The sequence below is a fragment of the Xyrauchen texanus genome, chromosome 20 (genome assembly GCF_025860055.1).
Source record: "Xyrauchen texanus isolate HMW12.3.18 chromosome 20, RBS_HiC_50CHRs, whole genome shotgun sequence".
Lineage (NCBI taxonomy): Eukaryota > Metazoa > Chordata > Actinopteri > Cypriniformes > Catostomidae > Xyrauchen > Xyrauchen texanus.
In genome coordinates, this window is record NC_068295.1 from 41,214,721 (window position 1) to 41,239,198 (window position 24,478).

At 47.0% G+C, this 24,478-nt stretch overlaps 1 protein-coding gene across 2 annotated transcripts in view; it reads left to right on the forward strand.

Moving 5' to 3' along the window:
* Nucleotides 1–24,478, forward strand: part of LOC127660463 (collagen alpha-1(XXI) chain-like) — a 155,569-nt gene that overhangs the window by 47,952 nt on the left and 83,139 nt on the right. For both annotated transcript variants that reach the window (XM_052150713.1, XM_052150714.1), the window contains exon 10: nucleotides 11,550–11,612. In XM_052150713.1, coding sequence (XP_052006673.1) covers nucleotides 11,550–11,612 — 63 coding nt within the window. The remainder of the gene's footprint in view (nucleotides 1–11,549; nucleotides 11,613–24,478) is intronic.

Here is a 24,478-nt window from a genome sequence, read left to right on the forward strand (position 1 = left end):
AACGCTCCAAACAGGAAGACAAATTTCTGTCTGGTAGCCAAAATAAATAAATAAAAGAAGGGAAGGGACACTTCCTGTGTCTTCGTGCCCTCGACATTGACATATTCAACTATCGTGGGTGCTGAAGCCCGGGGGTATTCGGTGATGCCGCCGGTAGAAGAGGGTTATCTCTCGCCTGGCTTGGCATCATCGCTAAAGAGACCCACTCTCCCCACAAAGCTGTGCAGGACCACCTCCACGCTTGTGGGGAAGGCTTATCGGGCAGCAGGTCAGGCTGGTGCTACCCGGCACACTATGGCAGTGTTACAGGCGTACTAGGCTAATCTGTTGAAGGACATGAGTGTGGGCACCACGGTCGATGGAGAGGCTTTCTCTGAGCTTCGTCGAGCCACGGACCTGTCTCTCTGCATGAGCAAGCAGACGGCCCGCACCATTGGCCGGTCTATGTCTGCTTTGGTCAGCATGGAGAGACACTTATGGCTTAACCTATCAGGCATCAGAGACAAGGACAAAAACTTTCCTTCCTGATGCCCCGGTTTCGCCTTCTGGTTTATTCAGTGACACTATGAATATAGTTACCACCAGATTCCAGGAGGCAAAAAAGTCACAGGGAAGCCTTAGGGCAATTCCTTCCTCGCCACACTCGGGGGGAAGGGGCCGTCGGCCACCCAGCCCCACCCTAGTCCTTCTAGACGGGAGGCTCAAAAACAAAGCGTGGCGAACCGTGCTCCCCCTCGTAAAGTCTGGGCTCCAGTTCATTGCCCTCAGCAGCCCCCAAAGCAAGACCTCAGGGCAAACCCTGATGGTTTTTTGTGGGGGTATTCCCCCTCGGGACGGGGCGCGTGTATCATCCACTTCGACCCTCCCGGTACCTCCACGAAACCTCTCCATTCGTGCCGCCTCTAGTGTTTTGGGAGTTTAGAGGCTTCCAACGAAAAGTTGGGTGTACCGTTGCTTCCTGCCTTAGTCCAGGATGCGGAACACTCGACATCCCCTCAACAGGAAGTGTCAAAATGAATACTCATCTCAGAGAGCCTGCAGAATGGGAACTTCTGCCAGGTATTTCTATGTGGGTCCTAAGAACAGTAGAGAAGGGCTACAGAATTCAATTCGCTCGCCGCCCTCAACTTTTGTTTGTTTCAACTGTGTGGTCTCCACTACCGTAAACCGGACAAGGCATTTCTACTGTGGAAAAAACTACGAAATCTCTCGGTCTAAGGGGCCACAGAACATGTTCCCCTTCAAGAGAAAGAGTCAGGTTATTACAGCGAATACTTCCTGGTTCTCAAGAAGGGTGGGGGGTTGCATCCAACCTTAGGTCTTCAAGGCTTGAACTGCCCAGTCAGGGTGTATCAAGACGATCGTGTCACAAGCCCAACATCACGTTTGGCTGGTCACCATCAATCTCATGGAAGCATATATTTATATAGAAATTCCGCCACAGCACAGGAAGTTCCTGAGGTTCGCTTTCGGGGGCGAAGCCTTCCAGTATCGGGTTCTTCCATTCGGCCTAGCCCTATTAACCCGCACATTCATGAAATGCATGGATGCAGCACTGGCTCCTTTGCGACTCTGGGGCATCCGCATTCTGAATTATATAGACGACTGGCTGATCCAAGCGCAGTTCCAAGAACTGGCAGTTCAGCACAGGGATATTGTCTTAGCTCATCTGGTTTCTCCGGAAATTGTCTCCTATTGTCTCCCGCACTAATCATTTCCATTCAGAACGCCCTGAGCAAGGTCAGGCTAGGTCAAGGTTGCATTGCTCGTCAGTATCAACGAATACTAGGTCTCGTGGCATCTGCGTCCGCGGTGATCCCTTCGGGCCTTCTGCACATGAGACCGTTCCAGCTGTGGCTAAAAGCCAGGGGGTTTCATCCAAGGGCTGGTCCCCTAAGGCAAATAAAGGTTACGCGCCGCGGGCTTCGTTCCCTTTCTATGTGGTTCAGACCTCGGTTTCTTACCTTGGGTCCCACTCTAGGTGTGTCAGACACCTCCCTGATGGGCTGGGTAGTGGTCTTAAGTGGTCGTTCAGCTCAAGGGGAATGGGAGGGTCATCAGCTCAGTTGTCACAGTAACTGTCTCGAGCTGATGGCTGTATTTCTGGCCCTGAAATACTTCCTCCAGAGGCTGCCATGTCTTGGTGCGGGTGGGCAATACAGCGGTAGTCTCTTACATAAACCATCAAGGAGATCCATGTTCACGTCAGCTAAATTTCTGGCACGTCGGATTCTCCTTGGGGCCCAGGGCAAGCCCCTGTCACTCAGGGCAGTTTATATCCCTGGATGCCCATATGTGGGAGCAGATTTACTGTCCAGACAGAAAATACCTACGGGGGAGTGGAAACTCCACCCCGAGGTAGTGGAACAAATCTGGGTGAGATTTTACAGGGCAGAAGAGGACCTCTTCGCCTCTATGAACAGTGCAATGTCTCCTCTACTTCTCCCTGAGTCACCCAGCCCCCCTGGGTGTGGACGCGATGCCACATACATGGCCCTGAAAGCGTCTGTATGCATTTTTCCCCAGTTTCTCTGCTCCCGGGAGTCTTGGCCAGAGTTCGCCAATAAGGGTCTTGCCTCTTACTGATAGCGCCACGCTGGCCGAACAGGGTATGGTTCTCGGGGTTAATATCTCTCCTCGACGGCTCGCCTCGGGTGATTCCAAACAGGAAGGACCTTATTTCTCAGGCACAGGGGACAATATTCATCCCCGGTCCGAATTGTGGAACCGTTCACGCTTGGCCCCTGATGGGTACCAACTGGGCTGAGGTACACAGGGCTTTTTCCTGACCATTTTAAGTGCTAGGGCTCCCTCCACTTGGAACAAAACTAGGTGAGATTTTACAGGGCAGAAGAGGACCTCTTCGCCTCTATGAATAGCGCAATGTCTCCTCTACTTCTCCCTGAGTCACCAAGCCCCCCCTGGGGCTGGACGCGGTGGCGCATACATGGCCACTAAAAATTCATAATGCATATCCAGTTAACTGCCAGATTGCTTCAGTTCTGGACTTTCTGCAGGAAGAACTGTCAGCAGGCACATGCCCCACCACTCTCAGGGTCTATGTGGCCGACATTTCAGCTCGCCACGCCTTGATGGACGGTGTGCCCTTTGAGAGGCATCCCCTGCTAGGACCATGACCTCTTCATAGCGTCTGACAGACTTTTGACTCTCAATATGGTTTTTCTTATGGCGATTACCTCTCTAAAGAGAACTGGGTACCTACAGGCTCTGTCTGTTTTGCCAGCCAGAGTTTGCCCCAGGAATGACCAAAGCAATTTTGCACCCTCATCCTGACTACCTGCCTAAGGTGCCTTTCGCGACCCTACATCAGGTCACTCTCTAAGCCTTCTGCTCCCCGCCATTTGCAAGCCGGAGCAGCCAAGTCTTCACAGACTGTGTCCAGTCTGTGCCCTTTAGACTTATGTCCACCGCACTAGCCACTGGCATAAGTCAGGGCAACTGTTCGTTTGCCATGGGAGCCGCAACCGGGGGTGGCCACCTCCAAGCAGACTATGTTGCATGGGGTGAGGGACACTACTGCCCTGTCCTACGAGGCGCGCGGTCAAGCTTCGCCAGTAAGTATCAGGGCTCACTCTACCAGAGGGCTGGCCTCCTCTAAAGCCTTGGCTAGTGTGCTCTCTGCAGAAAGTTTGTGATGCGGCAGGTTGGTCCTTTCTGCACACATTCATTAGATTCTATAGTTTAGATGTTCATGCCACTCCAGGCTCCTATCCCCTCGAGTCGACATATCAAGCTCATGTCTGAGACCTCTCACGTTCTTGTGAGCACACTTCACAACCGTAGGGGTCCAGACAGCCTCAGTGTGGCGGCGTGGGTATTCTCATTCCCAAAGCGCTTTTCTCAGCGCAGCATCCTAGTAAAGCTTTATGTAAAGGGAACATTTCGGGTTACGTGGTGTAACGAGATGCTGCGCTTCTTTGCTGCACTGGGATGTCCCAGGACTGCTCTTCAGAAAAAATATCTGATGGCACGCTGGTGACGCATCTATTTATAGCCTGGCCACAGGTGCATCCAATGATCTCATCACCCGAGGCTATAAATTCTGGTCAATGTTCATTGACATGTTACACACATATTCACAGCTGGTCACAATGTAGGATTGTTCCCCATGCGCCTTTCTCAGCGCAGCATCTCGTTCCGCTTTTTTCAGTAAACAAGGGTTACACCACGTAACCCGAGACATTTGTTTCCGTATTGGTTTCATATAAAAATAAAATAAAAAAATTATTCATAGCATTTTCAAAAAAACAATTCTTTTTAAAATATCAAGGTGTGTTACCAAGTAAAATGCATTACAAAAAATACAAGTAAAATGCATGTGAGTGTACTCAACTTAATCCTTAATAATAATAATACAAAATAGATATAATAAATCACACATTCATGAGGATCTTAAGGGGTTCTCTCTGTTTTATGGATTTTGTCACATGATGAGAATGGCTACCTGCATGTTGTTATACCACCTGATTTGTTGGACAAAAGTTTTGGACAAAAGTTTATTTTTAAACAAATAGTTCTTTTACGAGAGGTTCTCTCGTATTGCGTAAGCTAGCTTACGCTACGGGAAAGATTCATCTTTTCTGAGATTTGAAGCCAAAAAATTATCCTTAATTTTTGTATCCATTGTCAACACAGTGTGGCAGATGCAGACCTTGAGCGGGCTAGCTAGCGAGCTCATAGGTTGCTCTGCGGCAACTGCTGCAGCCTATAGACGAGCTTGGGCGAACTCGCATCCAATGAGAGGCGTCCGCGCGCGCTCACTGCATCAAGGCCCGCCAAAATGGGCATGACTAGAGTGCATATAAGCGTAGTTCGTAGGCTGGAACCCTGATTTTCATCTCTTCAGCGAAGCTCTTCGCATCGCTGACCTGGAAGCCGCGTCGTCGTTCGAGGGGCATCAAGCAAGCGTGGACAGCGCTAGAAGAAGCCGGCCGTCTCAGCCACCTTCAGCCATCCTGCGAGCTACGCCATCCGACGACGTATCCTTTTAAAGCAAGCTAGTTCTCACGAACTATTCACAAAAGAGTATGAGCGTCTTTTTCAAGATGCCTCGCTCCACTTGCGCCTCATGTCGCGCCCTTCTCAGCACAGGAGACCGCCACATCATCTGCGCTCTCTGCCTGGGACTGGGGCACGCAGAGCTCGCCCTCGCTGAGGGCGGATGCGATTCTGTGAGGAGCTACCGATGTCGACCCTGCGGGCTCGACTCGAGCGCTCAAAGCAGAAACCGCCAGCGCCGCTTACCTTCAGCCAGCGCAGGAAGAAGCGCCGCTCACAAAGGCTGCCGGAAACTGTGGTTGAAGCGACTGCCTCGCCGGAGCCTCTCCCTCGAGCATCGCTTTCACCCTCCCCGCCCCGGGGCCGCGCAGTTGCCGCCGGCGGCCGCACTGCTGCCATCTCGGATGACGAGGCGGAGGATAAGGGCCGCTGTTCCATCATGGTTCGGACAGCGAGGAGTGGTCAGGCTCCCAAGCCTCCTCCTCGGCCCAGGAATCCAGCAGGACCCGCGCCCGAGTCGAAGGGAGTTAACACGCCTCCTCACACAGGCCGTCGACCGCCTCGGGCTCGAGTGGTCACCGCCCCTGAGCAGGCTCCCAACAGACTCGGCGGCTGCTTTCTTCAAAGCCATCGCCGCTCTACACCCGCGGCCGGGCGCTCCCTTCCTGCCGGAATTACATACAGAGCTTGCAAAGTCGTGGAATGCTCCTTTTTCAGCCAGGACCCGTTCCCACGTCTCCTCTCTCGCGATCGGTGGGCGGCGCCACTGAGAGAGGCTACTCATCCATTCCCCGGTCGAGGACTCGGTAGCAGCACACCTTTGTCCGCCCTCCGCGAGATGGCGTTCCAAGCCTGTGCTCCCGTCTAAGGCCTGCAGAGCGACTTCCGCCTATGTTGGCGCGCCTATTCCGCCGCCGGCCAAGCCGCATCTGCGCTGCACTCAATGGCAGTTTTACAGATCCTACAAGCAGACCTTCTTCGGAGTGGGATGAGAAAGGCAGACACCCAGAGGCTGTTACTGATCTACTGGCGCGACAGACCTGCGCCCTTCGGCTACCAAAGCTGCAGCCCAAGCTCTAGGGAAGTGTATGGCATCGCTGACTTTGACCGAGAGACACTTATGGCTAACACTAGCCGACATGGGAGAAGCAGAGCGCTCCACGTTCCTCAACGCACCGCTCTCTCCGACCGGTCTCTTCGGCTCCGCGGTGAGTGGCATTGTTGACCGCTTCTCAGAAGTCCAGAAAGCCACCCAAGCCATGAACCTCTTCCTGCCGCGTCGCTTAGCTCCTCTGCAGGCCGCTCACGTGACCAGCCTCCTGCACGAGCCTCTTCACAGCGCCCAGTTCAACAAACTCAGACTTCTCAGCGTCGACAGGGCGGCCGCCCTCGATCAGCGTTCAGACAGCCGCCGCGAGACCGCCGCCCCAGCGCCTCGATTTAAGGTAGCGCTGAAACCAGAGCAACCGAAGTCTTCCTAACTTTGTTGAACAAGCGACGGCTCAGTCCGCCGCGGCGGACCACCGTCAAAACTTTGCCCCTGTCAGTCCCCTTCTCTCAGGCTACTACAGTGGTGAATTTAGCAGCCAACAAGCCGGTGACACTGCCCGCTTGCCTGCACTCAAACGCCGTTTTCACGGCGACCCAATAAATCTTGTAAAGAGCAAACATGTCTTATGTGTAGAAAAAGTGCCCACAACCCAGTGTTCGCCCCTACACACAAGCATAACACATCCCGTGCCCCTATCAGAGCACGCTCTCATAAAGCTGATTACTGAACCGCTCGGCGTCAGAGTCAATGAAGGCCCACAAATGCGTGTGCGTGCCCATTCTCTGCCCGCTCTGTCACACGACCAGCCCTATGTGTAGAAAATGTGCCCACAATCCAGTGTTCACTTCTGCACACAAGCACTGCATGTCTCGTGTCCCCACCAGAGCACGCTCACATAAAGCGGTTACGAACCGCTCGAGCGTCAGAATCAATGAAGGCGCCCACAAATGCGTCGCGCGCCCATTCTCTGCCCGCTCTGTTACACGGCCAGCAAACATTCCTCTGTGTGTAAGTCCCGTGCCCATGACTATGCTTGCGCATCACGTAACAGATGTGACTCTTTCCCCATTCATTCCAATCGGGAAGTCACTCACAAAACAGCCTGTTCATGCTGTCTGCGAGCAATCATGCATGAACACACTAAACACGCTCACACATTTTGTTCAGCACTCTGTGTGCGGCAATCAGAGCGAATTGGCCATTCACCCTCTAGCGTTACGCTTCAAAGCGTGGGAAGCTATTCCAGGGATATCCAAGTGGGTGTTAAGCACAATACAACAGGGCTATTTGCTACAGTTCGATCGCCGCCCTCCTCGCTTCAGAGCCGGCTCGAAACCACTGTGAACACGGAAGCAGCGTGCATGCTTCGTTCAGAAATAGCAAGCCTTCTGTGCAAAAGGGCCATAGAAAAAGTGCCACCCTCTCTGAGCTGAGTCGGGCTTTACAGCCGTTATTTTCTTGTTCCCAAGAAAGACGGCGGCCTCAGACCCATATTAGATCTCAGGGTTTTGAACAAGGTGCTTGCAAAAGACCGTTCAAAATGCTTACAATCAGGAAACTCCTCGCGCGTAATGCGCCAGGGGACTGGTTTATTTCTCTCGATCTGAAAGATGCATACTTTCAGATTCAGATAAATCCCGTCACAGGCCATTCTTGAGATTCAGCCGACGGCCAGGTTTATCAATACACCGTCCTTCCGTTCGGCCTGTCCTTAGCACCCGTACTTTCACGAAGTGCATGGATGCGGCGCTCGCACCCCTCGCGAGTCAGGGTTTGCGAATTCTGAACTATTTGGACGACTGGCTGATTATGGCTCAGTCACATATGGAGCTTCTGTCTCACAGAGCAGTTCTCCTCAGCCATCTGAACAGTTTGGGTCTTGCAGTCAATTGGACCAAGAGCTCACTACAGCCCAGTCAGACCATTTCCTTCCTGGGAATAGAACTAGACTCCGTGGCAATGACGGCTCAGCTTATCTACACAGCGCGCACGCCGTGTTCAGCGACTAACCGCATCTTTTCAGATGAACAGCCTCACGCCTCTGAAGAAATTCCAGAGAGTGCTAGGTTACATGGCCTCAGCCGCAGCGGTACTTCAGCTGGGTTTACTGCACATGCACCGCTTCAGCATTGGCTAAACACCGGCGTCTCGCCGGGCTTGGGCCACAGGCCGCCAGCCCATCAAGGTGACTCAGACCTGTATATCAGCTCTGCAGCCCTGGACAGTGGCCGAATGGTATCAGCGGGAGTGACAATGGGAGCTGTATCTCGCCGAAAAGTCATCTCGACAGACGCGTCCAACACGGGTTGGGGCGCGGTCTCGCGAGGGCTCTCCGGTTTTCGGCCTATGGTCAGTTCAGGAAAAGCTCCTTCACATAAATTGTCTGGAAATGATAGCGGTCGAGTACGCGCGTGCGCTTTCTCCCGGTCATTCAGGGTCACCACGTCCTGGTCCGTTCGGACAACAGATCTGTGGTATCCTACCTAAACCGTCAGGGCGGTGTCAGATCCAGGAACCTCTTCCATCTGACGAAACGCATACTGAGTTGGTCCCAGTGCCACCTGCTCGCTGAGGGCGACGCGCGTGCCAGGCCACCTGAGCGGCGGCCCGGACAGACTGTCCAGAGACAATATTCCCCAGGGGAATGGTCCCTGCACGCTCAAACAGTCCAGACGTTATGGCACCTATTCGGCAGAGCAGAGATAGACCTCTTTGCGTCCAAAGACAACTCTCACTGCCCTATATTTTTCTCAAAAGCGAGGACGCGCTGGCCCAGGACTGGCCCAGACGCCCGCTTTACGCCTTCCCTCCCGTCTCGCTATTGCCACAGGTAATACAGAGGATCAGGAAGCGGCGTCACTCGGTGCTCCTCATAGCCCGCGTTGGGAGAATCAGACATGGTTCCCGAGCTTACGCAGCTGTCACTGACAGCGCGTGGCCCATCCCAGTGAGAGCAGATCTCCTCTCTCAAGCTCAGCGGCACAATCTGGCATCCCCACCCAGAGCTGGGCTGCATGCGTGGGTGATCAACGACTACCCGTCGCTCTGCCAGAAGGAGTAATAAACACCATCATACACGCTAGAGCCCCTTCCACGAGAAGACTCTATGCGTCAAAATGGTCTGTGTTCTCAAAATGGTGCACCGACAGAGACCTGGACCCGCGGACATGTGGGGTGTCGTCGCTGCTCGTATTTCTACAAGAGCTGCTGGATAAGGGCAGATCCCCATCCACGCTCAAAGTGTATGTGGCGGCCGTTGCGGCGTTCAGCTGAACCCCTGCACGGCCAGTCATGGGGTAAAAGCGAGCTGGTCATCCGCTTCCTCAGGGGAGCTAGAAGGATGAACCCCGTGCCCCCATCGGTTCCTATCTGGGATCTTTCTATAGTTCTCGAAACTATGAAAGCCCCCTTTCGAACCACTTCAATCCGTGGATTTGAAATACCTTTCACTCAAAACCGCTTTTCTGACTGCCCTGTCATCAGTCAAACGTGTGGGAGACCTTCACGCGCTGTCTGTCAGCGCTGCGTGTCTTGAGTTTGGACCAAGTGACTCCAAGGTCATTTTAAAGCCTAGACACGGCTATGTTCCCAAGGTGATCGGTACTCCTTTCAGAGCACAGGTCATTTCCCTATCGGCGCTGCCAGCATCCGATAGCTGAACGCGACGCCAATCTCCTTTGCCCGGTCAGAGCACTGAGATTGTATACTGCGCGCTCGCTGCTTTCAGACGCTCTGAGCAGCTTTTCGTTTCGCTCGAGGGCGCACCAAATGTCTCGCGCCTCTAAACAGACACTATCTAGATGGATAGTGGACGCTATTGCTGCTGCATACGCGTCAAAAGACCTGCCATGCCCGTTGGGCATTAGGGCTCACTCCACTAGAGGCATGGCATCCTCGTGGGCATGGTCCAGCGGGATTTCCATTCACGACATATGTGTGGCAGCGGGATGGAATTCCCCTCCACCTTTGTCAGATTTTACAATATGGAAGTGCCCGCTCTGCAGGCAAAACTACTAGCGGTTTAATACGCTACAGCTCCCCTGGTGAGCTGCACTGATGGGACACATTCCACACAGACCAGCACCGCCGCTCTGTCGCTCCCTTCCCACTATGTGCTTATGTATTACACAATCAATGACCCGCATTCTTGCCGGCCAAATATTATTTCCCCACTCATAAGGGCTCCCCGGTCCCCCTTAATTCCCTGGGGCTCATACAGTGGATGCTTGGCGCGACGGCGTTGACAATGGGTTCCCGTGAGCGTAAGCTAGCTTATGCAATACTGAGAGAACCTCTCGTAAGAGAACGTATCGGTTACCTAACGTAGCCTCGGTTCTCTCTAGATGAGGGAACGAGTATTGCGTAGTCGGCCGTGCTTCGCGCCACTGGCGACTTTTCGCTTCAGTCAATGAAAACCAGGGTTCCAGCCTACTGAACTACGCTTATATGCACTCTAGTCACGCCCATTTTGGCGGGCTTTGATGCAGTGAGCGCGAGACGCCTCTCATTGGATGCGAGTTCCGCCCAAGCTCATCTATAGGCTGCAGCAGTTGCCGCAGAGCAACCTATGAGCTCGCTAGCTAGCCCGCTCAAGGTCTGCAGCTGCCACACTGCATTGACAATGGATACAAAAATTAAGGATAATTTTTTGGCTTCAAATCTCAGAAAAGATGAATCTTTCCCGTAGCGTAAGCTAGCTTACGCAGTACTCGTTCCCTCATCTAGAGAGAACCGAGGTTACGTTAGGTAACCGATACGTTTTACTGCAAAAAATTTTTAAGAAATAATAATAAATTGTTATTCCAAACTACTTATTCCATTGTTTCTTTTTTCGAGTATTTCAGGTTTTAATAAGACTTATTTTTCTGAATGGTTACACCACTTACACCTCTTACAACTTTGTCAACCAAATCACATTGATAATTGTTGGTACCAGATGGGCTGGTTTGAGTATTTCTGTAACTGCTGTAACTTTTCACACACAACATTCTATAGAATTTACTCAGAATGGTGCCAAAAACAAAAAACATCCAGTGAGTGGCAGTTCTGTGGATGGAAATGTCTTGTTGATGAGAGAGGTCAACAGAGAATGGCCAGACTGGTTTGAACTGACAAAGTCTACAGTAACTCAGATAACCACTCTGTACAATTGTGGTGAGAAGAATATAATCAGAATGCTATTCTGAGATGTGGTATGGTGCTGTTTTGGTGGCACGAGGGGGACCTGCACAATATTAGGCAGGCGGATTTAATGTTGTGGCAGATCGCTGTATACATATCATACTGTCAACCTCTAATGGTACCATTGAAAGTTTTTGGATTTTATAATGCATTTCAAAGAAAATTTTACCCATTGGCAAAGATTTATGCAATATCTGAACAATAATACTTGATGTGCACATATATGGTCTTCTACAATATTTTTGTAATGAAATTAAGTACTACTGTATTTACATCATGTTGCTTGTATATTTGCCAGGGAGAGCAAGGGAGAACCGGAGATCTGGGTAAACCTGGTCCTGCTGGTGCTGATGGTAAGCCTGTGAGTACTACACAGTTTAATACAACCTCAAAATAACTGAAGCACGTACCATATTCAATGCAGAGGACAGGACCGTGGCATGCATTTACTTCATTAACTTCCCCCACAAGTGCATGAGTTGAGGATTAGCCCCTTTCCCACATACAGTCCTGGTACTTCCCCCTAAAACGTTCTAGATAAGAACTTTTAAGAGAAACAGTAGATTTCCCTGTCTTGCATTAACACAAGTACACTTGTAGTGACATCATCTAGTGTCGACCATTTTTCTTCTGACATTGTTTGCATGCGCCATTAAATAGCAACAACAACACCGATGGAGGATGCCAGGATTTACACTTTTGTTAGGGCTGTTTTTCACAAAATGTGTATTCAGATTATAGTCTTATCTCACATCTCCTCTCACTGTGGCTTCAGGGGCGCAGCACTGCACGTGTGTAAGTCACACAGCAGCGCTGCTCACCCCTCGCACCCACATAATATGTATTGTGTATATATATAATATGTAATATGTATAATAATAAGTAATTATGTATTCATCAGCATCACTGCAAACAATTCACATGGTACTTTAATATTCTTGACACAACTTAATGCTTACTAGCCCCAGTCAGCTGCACATGTTCTACACTGGGCGCAGTAGTGATGTTTAGTTTTTGAACAAATCTGTCTTTTTGAACAAACCTATTAGGTGAATGAATCATTCTCGTTCACCTTCGTACACCTGACTCATATTTCTTGCTCACTGACATCTATCCTTTTCAAAACCAACTAGCTCTAGTTTGAAGCATGAGACTTCATTGGTGACTTTTCATGCCTATGAGGACTGACCAAAGTGCTAGTCAGTAGCATTCAAGTGCAGGTTGTGAAGGAGCATTTCATTGGTTTGACCCACTGAACAAATTCACCCTTCACTGAACAAGTGAGGACCAGGATCTGTTGACCAACTGAAGGAGAGGAGGAGTTATGCTGTTTGTTTACTTTGGTAATCTCGTTCAATAAGGGTTCCTGTAGCTCATGTGGTAGAGTATGGCACTAGCAATGCCAAGATCATGGGCTCCTTTTCCAGGGAACACACAAATGGATAAAATGTATAGCATGAATGCACTATACATAAGTTGCTTTGGATAAAAGTGTCTGCCAAATTCATAAATGTAAATGTAAACAAGGAGAGAAAGTGGCTGGATGAATTATGTGTTAAAGTTACTGATGAGTTACTGGTGCCCAACATAGACTCCTTCAATACTGTTTAAAAAGCATCCCAGGGTGATACCTCAAGAAGTTGCTTGAGAAAATGTAGTACATGTCTGCAGATTCTAGGCAAAGGGTGACTACTTTGAAGATGCTAAAATATAACACAGTTTTGATTTATTTTGTATTTTGTTTAGTCACAACATAATTCCCATAGTTCAATTTATGTCATTCCATAGTTTTGATGACTTTACTATTATTCTAAATGTGAAAAGAAAATTATAATATAGAATGAGTATGTTTTTCGAAACTATTGACCGCTAGTGTATAATGTTAAAGAATGGAGAATAAAAAGGAATGATTAGGACAGATGAAACATACTGCCAATAAAGAGATTGTTACAATAATATATGGTTTGTCTGTATTCTCACTGGGTTATTTTTCTAACTTTATAAATGTGTAGCGATAATCACTCTTGAGTGATGAACTTCAGTGATGGCTATGTCTTCCACTGGTTTGCTGAAATTGTTGCTGTAGAGAAGCAGCTAGATTCCATTTCCACAGCCTTGAACATGAAAAACTGGGGAACGTTTGTCTCCTGTAAGCACCGAGATGAATTTGCAATTCGCAGATTCAGTCCTTATTTCAGTGCTAGTTTCTTTATCTGGAACACGCAGATGATTTGCTTGCTTGCGGTGGTATCTCTGTAGTTATCTCCCTGGTGTGGTTTTTCTTCCTGGAGTTGAGATGCAGAAACGTAGATTGTTTTTATGTTATCCTGTTCGTGTCTTCTTCTGAGACTCAGGACAGGATGTGACTGTTTAAATGATAGTATTATACCTTTTTCTTGAGGAGGAGATTCCAATTTGGCACTTCCCTGTTTCAGTATTCCGATTGGCTGTTAAGATCAACAGTGTAACCCACTGTGTGGCTCAACTTATTTTCTCTCATTTGCATAGTATAAAGTTCACAGTTAGTGCCTTAAAGTGTTTAAGAAACCACTTCTAAAATACTCTTGCCGTTTTGTCACAAATAGTTGCTGTTAAGCTTAGACCATTTTCTGAATGGATATGTGATGCAGTTTTGTGTCAATTTTATGAGTAAAAATCTGTACGTGAAGATTTGACCTATTTTTGGACATATCTCTTTAAGTTGCTCCAGTCAAATGGCCAGGCCAATCAACAGAACAAGTCTGATGAGGTCTTGAGGCGTCCTATTTCCGTTCACACAAAATTCTTTGGATTCAGAGTCAGGAAGTGAACAAAAGGGTATCCAGTGATGGGGTCAATTCCTCTGCAGGGCCCTTTGTCTTCCAAAAATTTGCCTCGAAATTGTCCTAGAAACGGCCATGGTTTATATTATCTATTTGTATTTATGATTAACAAAAATAGTGCAAATAATTTTTTGGTGTTAAGGCATTTCATTATTTGAAAATGATATCTACAGCTATCTGGGCTTTCAGAGCCCTTGAAGTGACTCTCAGTAAATAAACACAAACACATGAAAAGTTGAACAACAATAATCTATCCATAATGATTCTAAGGCGCAAATATGGGTCTGGCGTTGCGGGCTTGTGGACGAGCACAACACCGCACACAGCACCGCTGTTTCCTTGGGAAAACACTGACATCTGTTTCACACATGAATCTGTCAGCTTGGAGGTCTTAACACATTAAAGTCAACGTAAGGAACTTATTCAGCTGTCATCATGTATCATGTATGGAATTTCCTTGAGGGAGAAAACATTGTATTTGGGTTTGCCTGTACAGTATTCGGTGCATTTGATTGAACATTTCATTTTCTGGATTTCATTTACAAAGACTGATCTTCAGGATTTGTTTTGCCATGACCAATGAGACATTAAGGGGCAAATTCACTAAATAGTTGCACCATTTTTGTTTGTGGTATTTCAGAGAAAATCCCTGCATTTTATAGAGTGCAACAGTGGGGTTCTGGAAGTAAAAATCTGATAATTTTTTTCAGTAGACAAATTGTTTTTTAGTGATACTTATAAACCTTTAAAGACAGACCTATCGTGTGCTCTGAGGTTATAAGTCCGCGTTATTTTAACTTTGTTTTTAAATAGTTTTTAATAACAGAATTTTTGGTAAAGAACTACACTACCCATGAATCCTGAAGAGAAAGTTCCAGCTATCATAGAACTGCTGCTGCTGCTGCAAAAAAAAAAACATGGCAAATGAACTCTGCAGCAACCACCCAATCACATGACACACTGTGAATAATGCAATCGAGTCCATCTCCCTACACTCTTATACTACTAATATATTTGTATTTGTCACCGGAATTGTATATAGGACCCAAATGCGAGAGGCAGTTCAAAGTGTTTTATTAAATAAAATAACAAAGAGCAACAGAAACTCTCGAGGGACAAAATATACCAAAAAAAGACAGGAACCGAATGAGGCAAACAGCAGCAACTCAGACTAACACACAAAACAATTAAGCACATGACTGAAGACAAAAGGAGCTAAAACAGGGAGAGAAATCAGGAGGGTAATGAGGGAGACAGGTAACACAGATGATCAGCTAATTAGGTAATCATTTCACCTGGGCAACAGGGCTGAGATGATCAATGTGGCAACTGCAAACACAAAGATAGAGGGAGACTGGCAAAAAATACAAAACTGACAGCATAGTCACAGCAGGGTCATGACAGTATTTATCTGAATATAATGAAATATACTGTCCTCAGTTAGGACTGCTCTCTAAGTAGATTAAAGATTTGTATTGATGGTAATGACAACAAAGTAGGTTTAATCTTGGTGGACTATATCTGCTTTATACATGCTGCTGCTGCTACTGTTGTTTGACATGAGTGAATATCCTCCTGCTTTTGGCTGAGAAACATGCTGCTGCTGAGAGAGAAAATACATTCTGCTGCTACTGTACAAACTTCAAGACAGAGCCCCCATGTAAAACAGATCTAGACAGATGGTACTGAGGAGGTGGAGGGTGTAGGGTTTCTTGGTTCAGGTTTGGGGAATGTACAATTAATATTAATGATTGTAATCAATGATTAATCATACGGTTTGAACTAGATAACAATACATTCTAAATTGCCCCAAAACAGGGGTTATATAGCCCAAAAGTCTGCTTCAGATATATATATAGATAATTAAACACAACGAATTATAATTAATTAGGAATATACATCATATGCAGACAGGCTGTATTAATTTTCAGAACACCTTAATGGAATTAACCCGTACCGCACACCGAACCACTTTGCTCGATACTCTTGATCAATCCTCCAGAAGGTTTATTCTTAGTATAAGCTTACTTAATCAAAGCACGTTAACTTACTTTGATAATATCAGCTCGTAGCTTTAGATCGCACATTAAAGAGGCTTTGTCTTATGACCAACAAACACAGACAATCAAGCGTATAATTGGGTTTAATACAAGGAACTAGGATATATCACTACACTTGACAAACGTAGAACACATTTAACAACAAACATTTAACATAGAACAAACAAAGTAAAACAGTAAGGAAAATAAAGAGATTACAGGGATAGCAAACTTGTTACAACAGTTAAACCTTAAGAGCCAGCAAGGGAATTACACACTCTAACGCATTTGAATTTAGATGGAATAATACTTGCAAAATGGACCTTTGTGTCGCTGAACAAGACTGCGTGTGTGCGTGAATGTCCTCGTTGCATCCGTGAGATGGAGGATTTCTCTTGGTGCTTCTCGAGCGTGGATCGCTCGCGGGAAGTTCAAAGCATCTTAGGAGTAACGGTTGAAACTGAGAGAGAGTCCTTTCACCCGGAGGATATCGGACTGCTCTAAAAACATAGAGTTTTGAGCTTTGTCCGAAGACAAGAAACAGACTGAGATAAACGCCAAATAAAACAAAAGACATGTCTAACGAGAGTTTGAAGAGAAGTTGAAGAAAACTTGAAGAGGTTCAGAAGAGAAAAAGGAGTAAGAAAGCAAGAGAGCAAACGGATAAGAGAGACAAGAGAGCAAGAGGACAAGAGAGCGATTCCACACCAGATCCTGACTTTTAAGGTAGGGAGGTCACGCCTCCTTTGGGAAAAATGACCCAATGATGGTTCCCTTTGTCTTGTCAAGGCTCGACATTTGCCTAATTTACAACAGGGTCCGGATGTGGTTTGAATCACTCAAAAGATGGTAAAACATAGAAGAATACATTTTAATGTAACCTTATATATATATATTCAGCTAGGGCGAGTCGTAAGGTTTAATTTGATACCAAGAAACTTGTATTTGGTACACTTAAAAGTGAATATATACTCTTAGACTCTTTATATAAGCCCTCAGAGTTTAACTACACAACTAAACAATCTAACTAGTTTGATATAACAGCAGAAATACCCAAGCATACGGGAATAAAACATATTTCCTTAAAAATAAGCCATTTCTGGGTTTTAAATGGTAGGAACGTGTGTGTGTATAGATTTTCAGTGTGTAGATGGCGATATCACGAGTGCCTCTGGAGAGGCTCTTTGGGTTGTAAAAACGTCAAGAAAGCATTCTATCTCCCAGACTTGCTGGCGCTACCTGGTAATTTAGATGGGGAGTCACAGTGTGTGGGGGTTTTAGGACCCTTCGCAAAAATGTGTGCATTGCATTCAGAATTAATGAGTTCATGATTTTCTGTTCATACTCTACAGTCCCCCTATTCAGTCAGATGAAGTCCCTGTGGAGACATCATTGGACGACAATCATCACAATGACGGATGGCAGGTGAATCATGAGGGTTTTGTAGCAGGTGGTTATTAGGGCTGTGACCAGCTGCGTTTGAGCAAAGTCGTTCTGGAAGACAGTAAACAGCTGTTTCATGGAGTTCACTGTCTGGTTCAGTAGAACGCTGTGAGTGTTGAGAATTACCACCATTCCTCTCAAGATCTTGCCGATGGTCTGCAGGGATGCACTCTGCAGATGTGTGGTGAGTTGCTCGTTTAGCTGTTGTTGGGCGAAAGCAAATGTTGCTTTCAGGTGCCGGTGTAACTCGTCGAGGTACTGGTGAGTGGTGCAGGCTGTGACGAGGCTGGAGTCTCCTGGCTGATACAGCAGATGCAGTGGCAGTGTCATCTGCCACGCAGTCATTAGTTCGAAGGGAGACACGTGAGTTGAGTCCTGCGGGGTAGCTCTGAGGGCCATTAGCACCAGCGGGAGTTTTACATCCCAGTCTTTCTGATTGGCAGACACATACTTTTTCAACATACTGACCACGGTTCGATTCGATCGTTCCACTTGGCCAGATGAGATTGGATGATGACTGATGTGTAGTTGAACTTGGACCCCCAGGAGTTTCCAGATCTGCTGCATAATCTCGGCTGTAAAGTGAGTGCCTCTGTCTGAGTTGACTCTCAGGGGCAGTCCGAACCTGGAGAAGATGTGGTTCATCAGGGGGTATGCCGTGGTCTGGGCAGTGTCATTGGGTGCTGGAAGACACTCTACCCACTTTGTGAACTGGCACACGACTGTGAGGAAGTATTTGTTGCCCCTCGTCGACCTGGGTAGAGGTCCTACCCAGTCGATTTGGAGGTCTGACCATGGGAATGTCAGGGGAGCTATGTGGTTTGGGTTTGCCGGTTGAAACTGGCAGCAAACCAGACATTCTCTGACATATTCTGCCACATGTTTCTGCATGCGGGGCCAGTATGCCACTTGCTTTAGTGTCTCATAAGTGGCTCTGGTGTCGTGGTGTCTGGCACATGGCGCGTCGTGGGCATAAATTAGCATGACCCCCCTTAGGCACTGTGGCACCGCAAGCCTTGGCACTGTGATGTCATCAGGTGCCTACCACAAAATGTTGTCTATCACACGCAGCATGTGCTTTATGTCATGCAGTCGTTTGAGGCACGGGTTGTCAGTGTGGTCAGACAGTGCCAGAGGGTGGTTGGTGGGGTCTGAGAGGTGGTTCAGGAAAGTCTGTATGGATGTGTCAGAGGCTTGCATGTCTGCTATTTCGTTGTTTGAAATCTGCGGAGCCAGTGTTAGAGGCTGTGAGGGTGGCACTGTTGCAGGGAAAGTTTGTTTGCTACGGGTTATTACTGCAACGTTAAAGGTGGGTGGGTGGGTTGGAGGTGACCATAGAGTACCGTGTAGTGTGCCAGTCTTGGCAAGAGCATCAGTTTGGTCATTCAAGTCTTTGTCAAGGCCTGGTTGCCTTGAGTGTCCTTTCACCTTCTTCCAGTAGACAATCATGTTGTGATTTCTTGTGATGTCATTACATTCTTGGAACAGGTGTTGGTGTATGATAGGCTTGCTGTTCGAAGTTTTAAAGCCATTTTGTTTCCAGTCGGGCCTGTTTGAGGTCCATAGCGGTGATGAGTCCTTGTTCTGACTCTGGATCAGAGAATTCTCTGATGAAGGCCTGCCGTAGCTGTAGGTAGTCTGATTTGACAGCCTCTGATTGCCGATCCAGGAAGCTGCGCGCGTCGCGACCAGACTTAACTTTTAGCAGGTACAATCTGTCCCAAGTGGTCACGTTGGGAACAGTGTGCAAGTGAAAGTCTATGTCTTGCAGGTAGGCGTGCACGTCGTGGCCTCCTGCAGGATTTGGGGTGAAAGTAGGGATGTTTCTGGCCAGCTTGTCAAGTTCTTTGGGAGCCATGCCGTGGTTGGTGACCAGGATTTTGTGGGCGGGCTCCCACCCTTTTGTTGCTGACGGGGGTTCTTGGAGGCTGGCTGGTGACATTTTGAACAGTGTGCTTTCACCCCTCTTTTCAGTTCTGTGCTCTTGGCTGAAAAACTTGGGCTTACTGGTCAGGGGAAACTCTGTGGTGTGCGTTTCCCCTTTCTGTTCACTTTGCAGTCTATAAGAATGTTTCAGTTCTCTGTGAACAGTGTCAAGTTCGTATTTGAGATGGTCTCTGTGCTGAATAAGTTCATGGATTTCAGCTCGGGCCGTGTTCAGGTGCTTTTCACAGGCTTTTGCTTTAGCATCTCTTTCTTTTAGTTCAATCTCTGCTCTTGCAAGGAGAGACTCACCTGGTTGCATCTTTTCGTCGAGTTCCTCTCTGGCTTTTCTCTCCGACTGTTCTCTTTGGTCTGTGTCTAGGAGAAGATTTTCCAGGGCATTTTGAAGTCTCTCTACTTCCTTTTGTAGCTCTGGGTCCGTTTCATCCCCTTTCTCGTGCTGTTCCTCGGTCTCGAGGCATAGCTGATTTAGGCGACTGTGGGTTTTGGCTTGGTTCCTACGGGCCTCCTCAGCTTGGAGTTTTAGCGCTGCGGCCTCCTGCTCCAGGTCGAGGTTGCTTTTCTCACTTATCCGTGCCTGGGTGACGAGATTGTGGGCAAGACTTCCGATGATCTTGGTCCATTCTTTGTGGTTGTAGCTCTGTGTTGGATCGTGGGCCATCAGGCTGTCCAAGTCAGCGTCTAGCTGCTGTAGGTCCCTGGCGTCCTTGGGTAGGACGGTGTCCGTCATTGCGCTCAGCCAGGTCTCGAGGTGATCCCAGTGAACTGCGGGACTGGACGAACGGGACATACTGGCTCACTGTAGGCGAGAGAAAGACAGCACACACAGAGAGGCCAATGCAAGTACGTGTAGGGTTAGCGAGCTACAATGATGTGGCTTATTATAAGCCGTAATTTTGACTAACTGGTGCAGACAGTTAGACGGGCCGAATTTCGCGGGTTAGTGCAGGTCTAAATAAAGAATTTGACAAGGCGGCAGCCCAAAAGGGTCATTGATGATGTGGGCTGCTTGTTTGACCCTTTATTAAGTTTTCCTTGATGGCTCTTGTAGGCTTTGTCTTAATGTGAACTGGAAGTACACAACACGACAGAACAGAACAGCAGAATAGAGTAGAACACAATTAAACCGCGAAAAGAGGCGGCATGGAATAAAATTGAACAAAATAATGTTAGGAACAGATAGGCAGGAGAAAAAGGGCCTAAGTCCACCACCACTGCTAGGGTTTATGATAGGACCAACAGGGTGGGGCGCTATCGAGATATAAACCCTAGGAAGCTGGTGTGGCTTAGGGGAGAGAAAGAAAAGAAATGGGCCAAACACTTAAATGACCGGGGGAATATCTAATATTATGTGGCCTATACTGGTGGATGGATTTTACCTTATTTTTGTTTGCCTGGGGTGAATTGAGGTCACTCTGCTGGGGACCAGCGCGCAGTCAATCTTTCCAACGGTCCCAAACACTTGACCGCAGTGTCCCCGGGCCCTCTGCTACTATCACGGTGCGCCCTCTCAAACAACTTGACTTTAAACACAACCGGCAACACCAAGGTGTCAACTGCCAGACGGCACAACAAGATTGGATTTTCCCTAGAACCCTCAAAAGAGTGGCCCCTCTTCAGGCCTTGGTTTAGGTAATTATTCCAAACTTACCCTGTGTGTTGACTGACGGGGTTGACTTTCCTTTGGAGTGCCCAATTGCTGATGTCGTTGCGTGCCGCACCAATGAAAAGAGACAGAAGAGTCCGAGACTTACATACGGCCAGCGTCGGTAACGCCGGTCGGATAAACCAGCTCGCTGGGAACCAACCAGAGATGACAGTCAAATCACCACAGCGCACTAGGGAATTCTACGTACAAATACAGAACAGGGTTTAGCAAGTGAAACTTAAAGTGAATTAAGGCTTTCTTGTTTAAACCAAATTGAGTAATTATGTGTGTAGAAATAAGAGGCAAAGGGCTTTACCAAATAATGAGAAACAAAAAAGGAATTTCGACAAAGATGTTAATTATCAAAACAATCTAACCACAAGAAAAAAACAAAAAATTTTCCAACCAAAATTCAACCAAGTGTATTCAGTCAGAGAGGCGGGGAAGTTTTGCTAAACCCAAATACTTGTAGTAACAAATTCAACAAATGAAAATGTTTATAACAGTTAACAAAACAAACAAAAAAAAACATAGCCAAGGAAGGAAGTGAAAAGGGCTGTTCAGATAACTAGCAGAGAAAACTAATGGAAGGGAGTAGACCTATTTCGAGAATGTCCACACGATGGCGGTGTTGCGCTCACGCAGGATGAAGTAAAGGAGTGCACAGTTTCTGAGGGTTCCGCTTGAGGTTGCCCTCTAGTGTTAGTCAGCGGTATTACACCCTATACTTCAGTATGACTCAAATCTGGGCGCGTTCTAACGCCTCGATTTCTGCACCATCACAAATGAAGTTTTAAATCTCGGTGGATTCGTTTGTGCCAGTTTCCTGCACACAAGTGTGTGTGGCAGGATTTTTCTTCGCTGCCAACACACAATAAATATATACACAACAGGGTTTCTTCGCTGCTGTTTTATCACTTGATCAAGGTTTCAAAGACTCCCGTATACGAGGCTGACTTTAACTTTTAGGGAGTGGTCGTTGTAGTCGATTATTAGGCTACCGAAATAACCACGTTCAATCTTAACGACACAAATAAGGCCTTTACCTGTTTGGGGAAACTCGCCCATAACAGTTTTATATCACGCTGAAAGAAGAGACTCGTTCTAGACAGGTGATTTCGATAATACTAAAATAAAATGTCCCACAGCAAAGAGATTTCTTCGTCTTTACCGGAACAATTTAGTATTATGGACTGCAGTTTATTGTGGCAATCAACAGTGGCAAAAATAAATGTTAGACATATATTTAGCCGCTGTTAAATGCTGTGTGCTTTTCAGTTCGGCGCGCTCGCGTACAGTATTAACAACAAAAACACACAAAATTGACAATGCATTAGTTCACAAAACAAAGCTTAAAATGTGCCCGCATTCTCCACCATTATGTAGGGTTTCTTGGTTCAGGTTTGGGGAATGTACAATTAATATTAATGATTGTAATCAATGATTAATCATACGGTTTAAACTAGATAACAATACATTATAAATTGTCCCAAAACAGGGGTTATATAGCCCAAAAGTCTGCTTCAGATATATATAGATAATTAAACACAATGAATTATAATTAATTAGGAATATACATCATATGCAGACAGGCTGTATTAATTTTCAGAACACCTTAATGGAATTAACCCGTACCGCAACCAATCAGTTCGTCCACCGAACCACTTTGCTCGATACTCTTGATCAATTCTCCAGAAGGTTTATTCTTAGTATAAGCTTACTTAATCAAAGCACGTTAACTTACTTTGATAATATCAGCTCGTAATACTTGCAAAATTGACCTTTGTGTCTCGGAACAAGACTGTGTGTGTGCGTGAATGTCCTCGTTGCGTCCGTGAGATGGAGGATTTCTCTTGGTGCTTCTCGCCTTCAGAACTGCCTTAATTCTACGTGGCATTGATTCAACAAGGTGCTGAAAGCATTCTTTAGAAATGTTGGCCCATATTAGGATAGCATCTTGCAGTTGATGGAGATTTGTGGGATGCACATCCAGGGCAAGAAGCTCCCGTTCCACCACATCCCAAAGATGCTCTATTGGGTTGAGATCTGGTGACTGTGGGGGCCATTTTAGTACAGTGAACTCATTGTCATGTTCAAGAAACCAATTTGAAATGATTCGAGCTTTGTGACATGGTGCATTATCCTGCTGGAAGTAGCCATCAGAGGATGGGGACATGGTGGCCATAAAGGGATGGACATGGTCAGAAACAATGCTCAGGTAGGCCGTGGCATTTAAACGATGCCCAATTGGCACTAAGGGGCCTAAAGTGTGCCAAGAAAACTTCCCCCACACCATTACACCACCACCACCAGCCTGCACAGTGGTAACAAGGCATGATGGATCCATATTCTCATTCTGTTTACGCCAAATTCTGACTCTACCATCTGAATGTCTCAACAGAAATCGAGACTCATCAGACCAGGCAACATTTTTACAGTCTTCAACTGTCCAATTTTGCTGAGCTCTTGCAAATTGTAGCCTCTTTTTCCTATTTGTAGTGGAGATGAGTGGTACCCGGTGGGGTCTTCTGCTGTTGTAGCCCATAGCCTCAAGGTTGTGCATGCTGTGGCTTCACAAATGCTTTGCTGCATACCTCGGTTGTAACGAGTGGTTATTTCAGGCAAAGTTGCTCTTCTATCAGCTTGAATCAGTCGGCCCGTTCTCCTCTGACCTCTACCATCAACAAGGCATTTTCGCCCACAGGACTGCCGCATACTGGATGTTTTTCCCTTTTCACACCATTCTTTGTAAACCCTAGAAATGGTTGTGTGTGAAAATCCCAGTAACTGAGCAGATTGTGAAATACTCAGACCGGCCCGTCTGGCACCAACAACCATGACACGCTCAAAATTGCTTAAATCACCTTTCTTTCCCATTCTGACATTCAGTTTGGAGTTCAGGAGATTGTCTTGACCAGGACCACACCCCTAAATGCATTGAAGCAACTGCCATTTGATTGGTTGATTAGATAATTGCATTAATGAGAAATTGAACAGGTGTTCCTAATAATCCTTTAGGTGAGTGTATGTTGCTGCTGTTGAAAGGAAAATAATGTGGCATTATTATTGTTATCTTGAACAAATATCAAGAGAAATCCCCCCAACATGTGATTTAGTTGAAAGACATTAAATAATACATGCAAATATAAAGTAGTGCCCCCAACTGTGCAGATCTCTTGCTGGCTAGGTGTTGCCAAAATGGGTAATCTAGTGACCTGAATAACTACTGACCTGTAACTACTGGACAGTTTATTGTCGCCGGAGATTTCAACCATGCGAATCTCAAGACAGTGCTCCCTAAATTCCATCAGAATGTGGACTTTGCAACGAG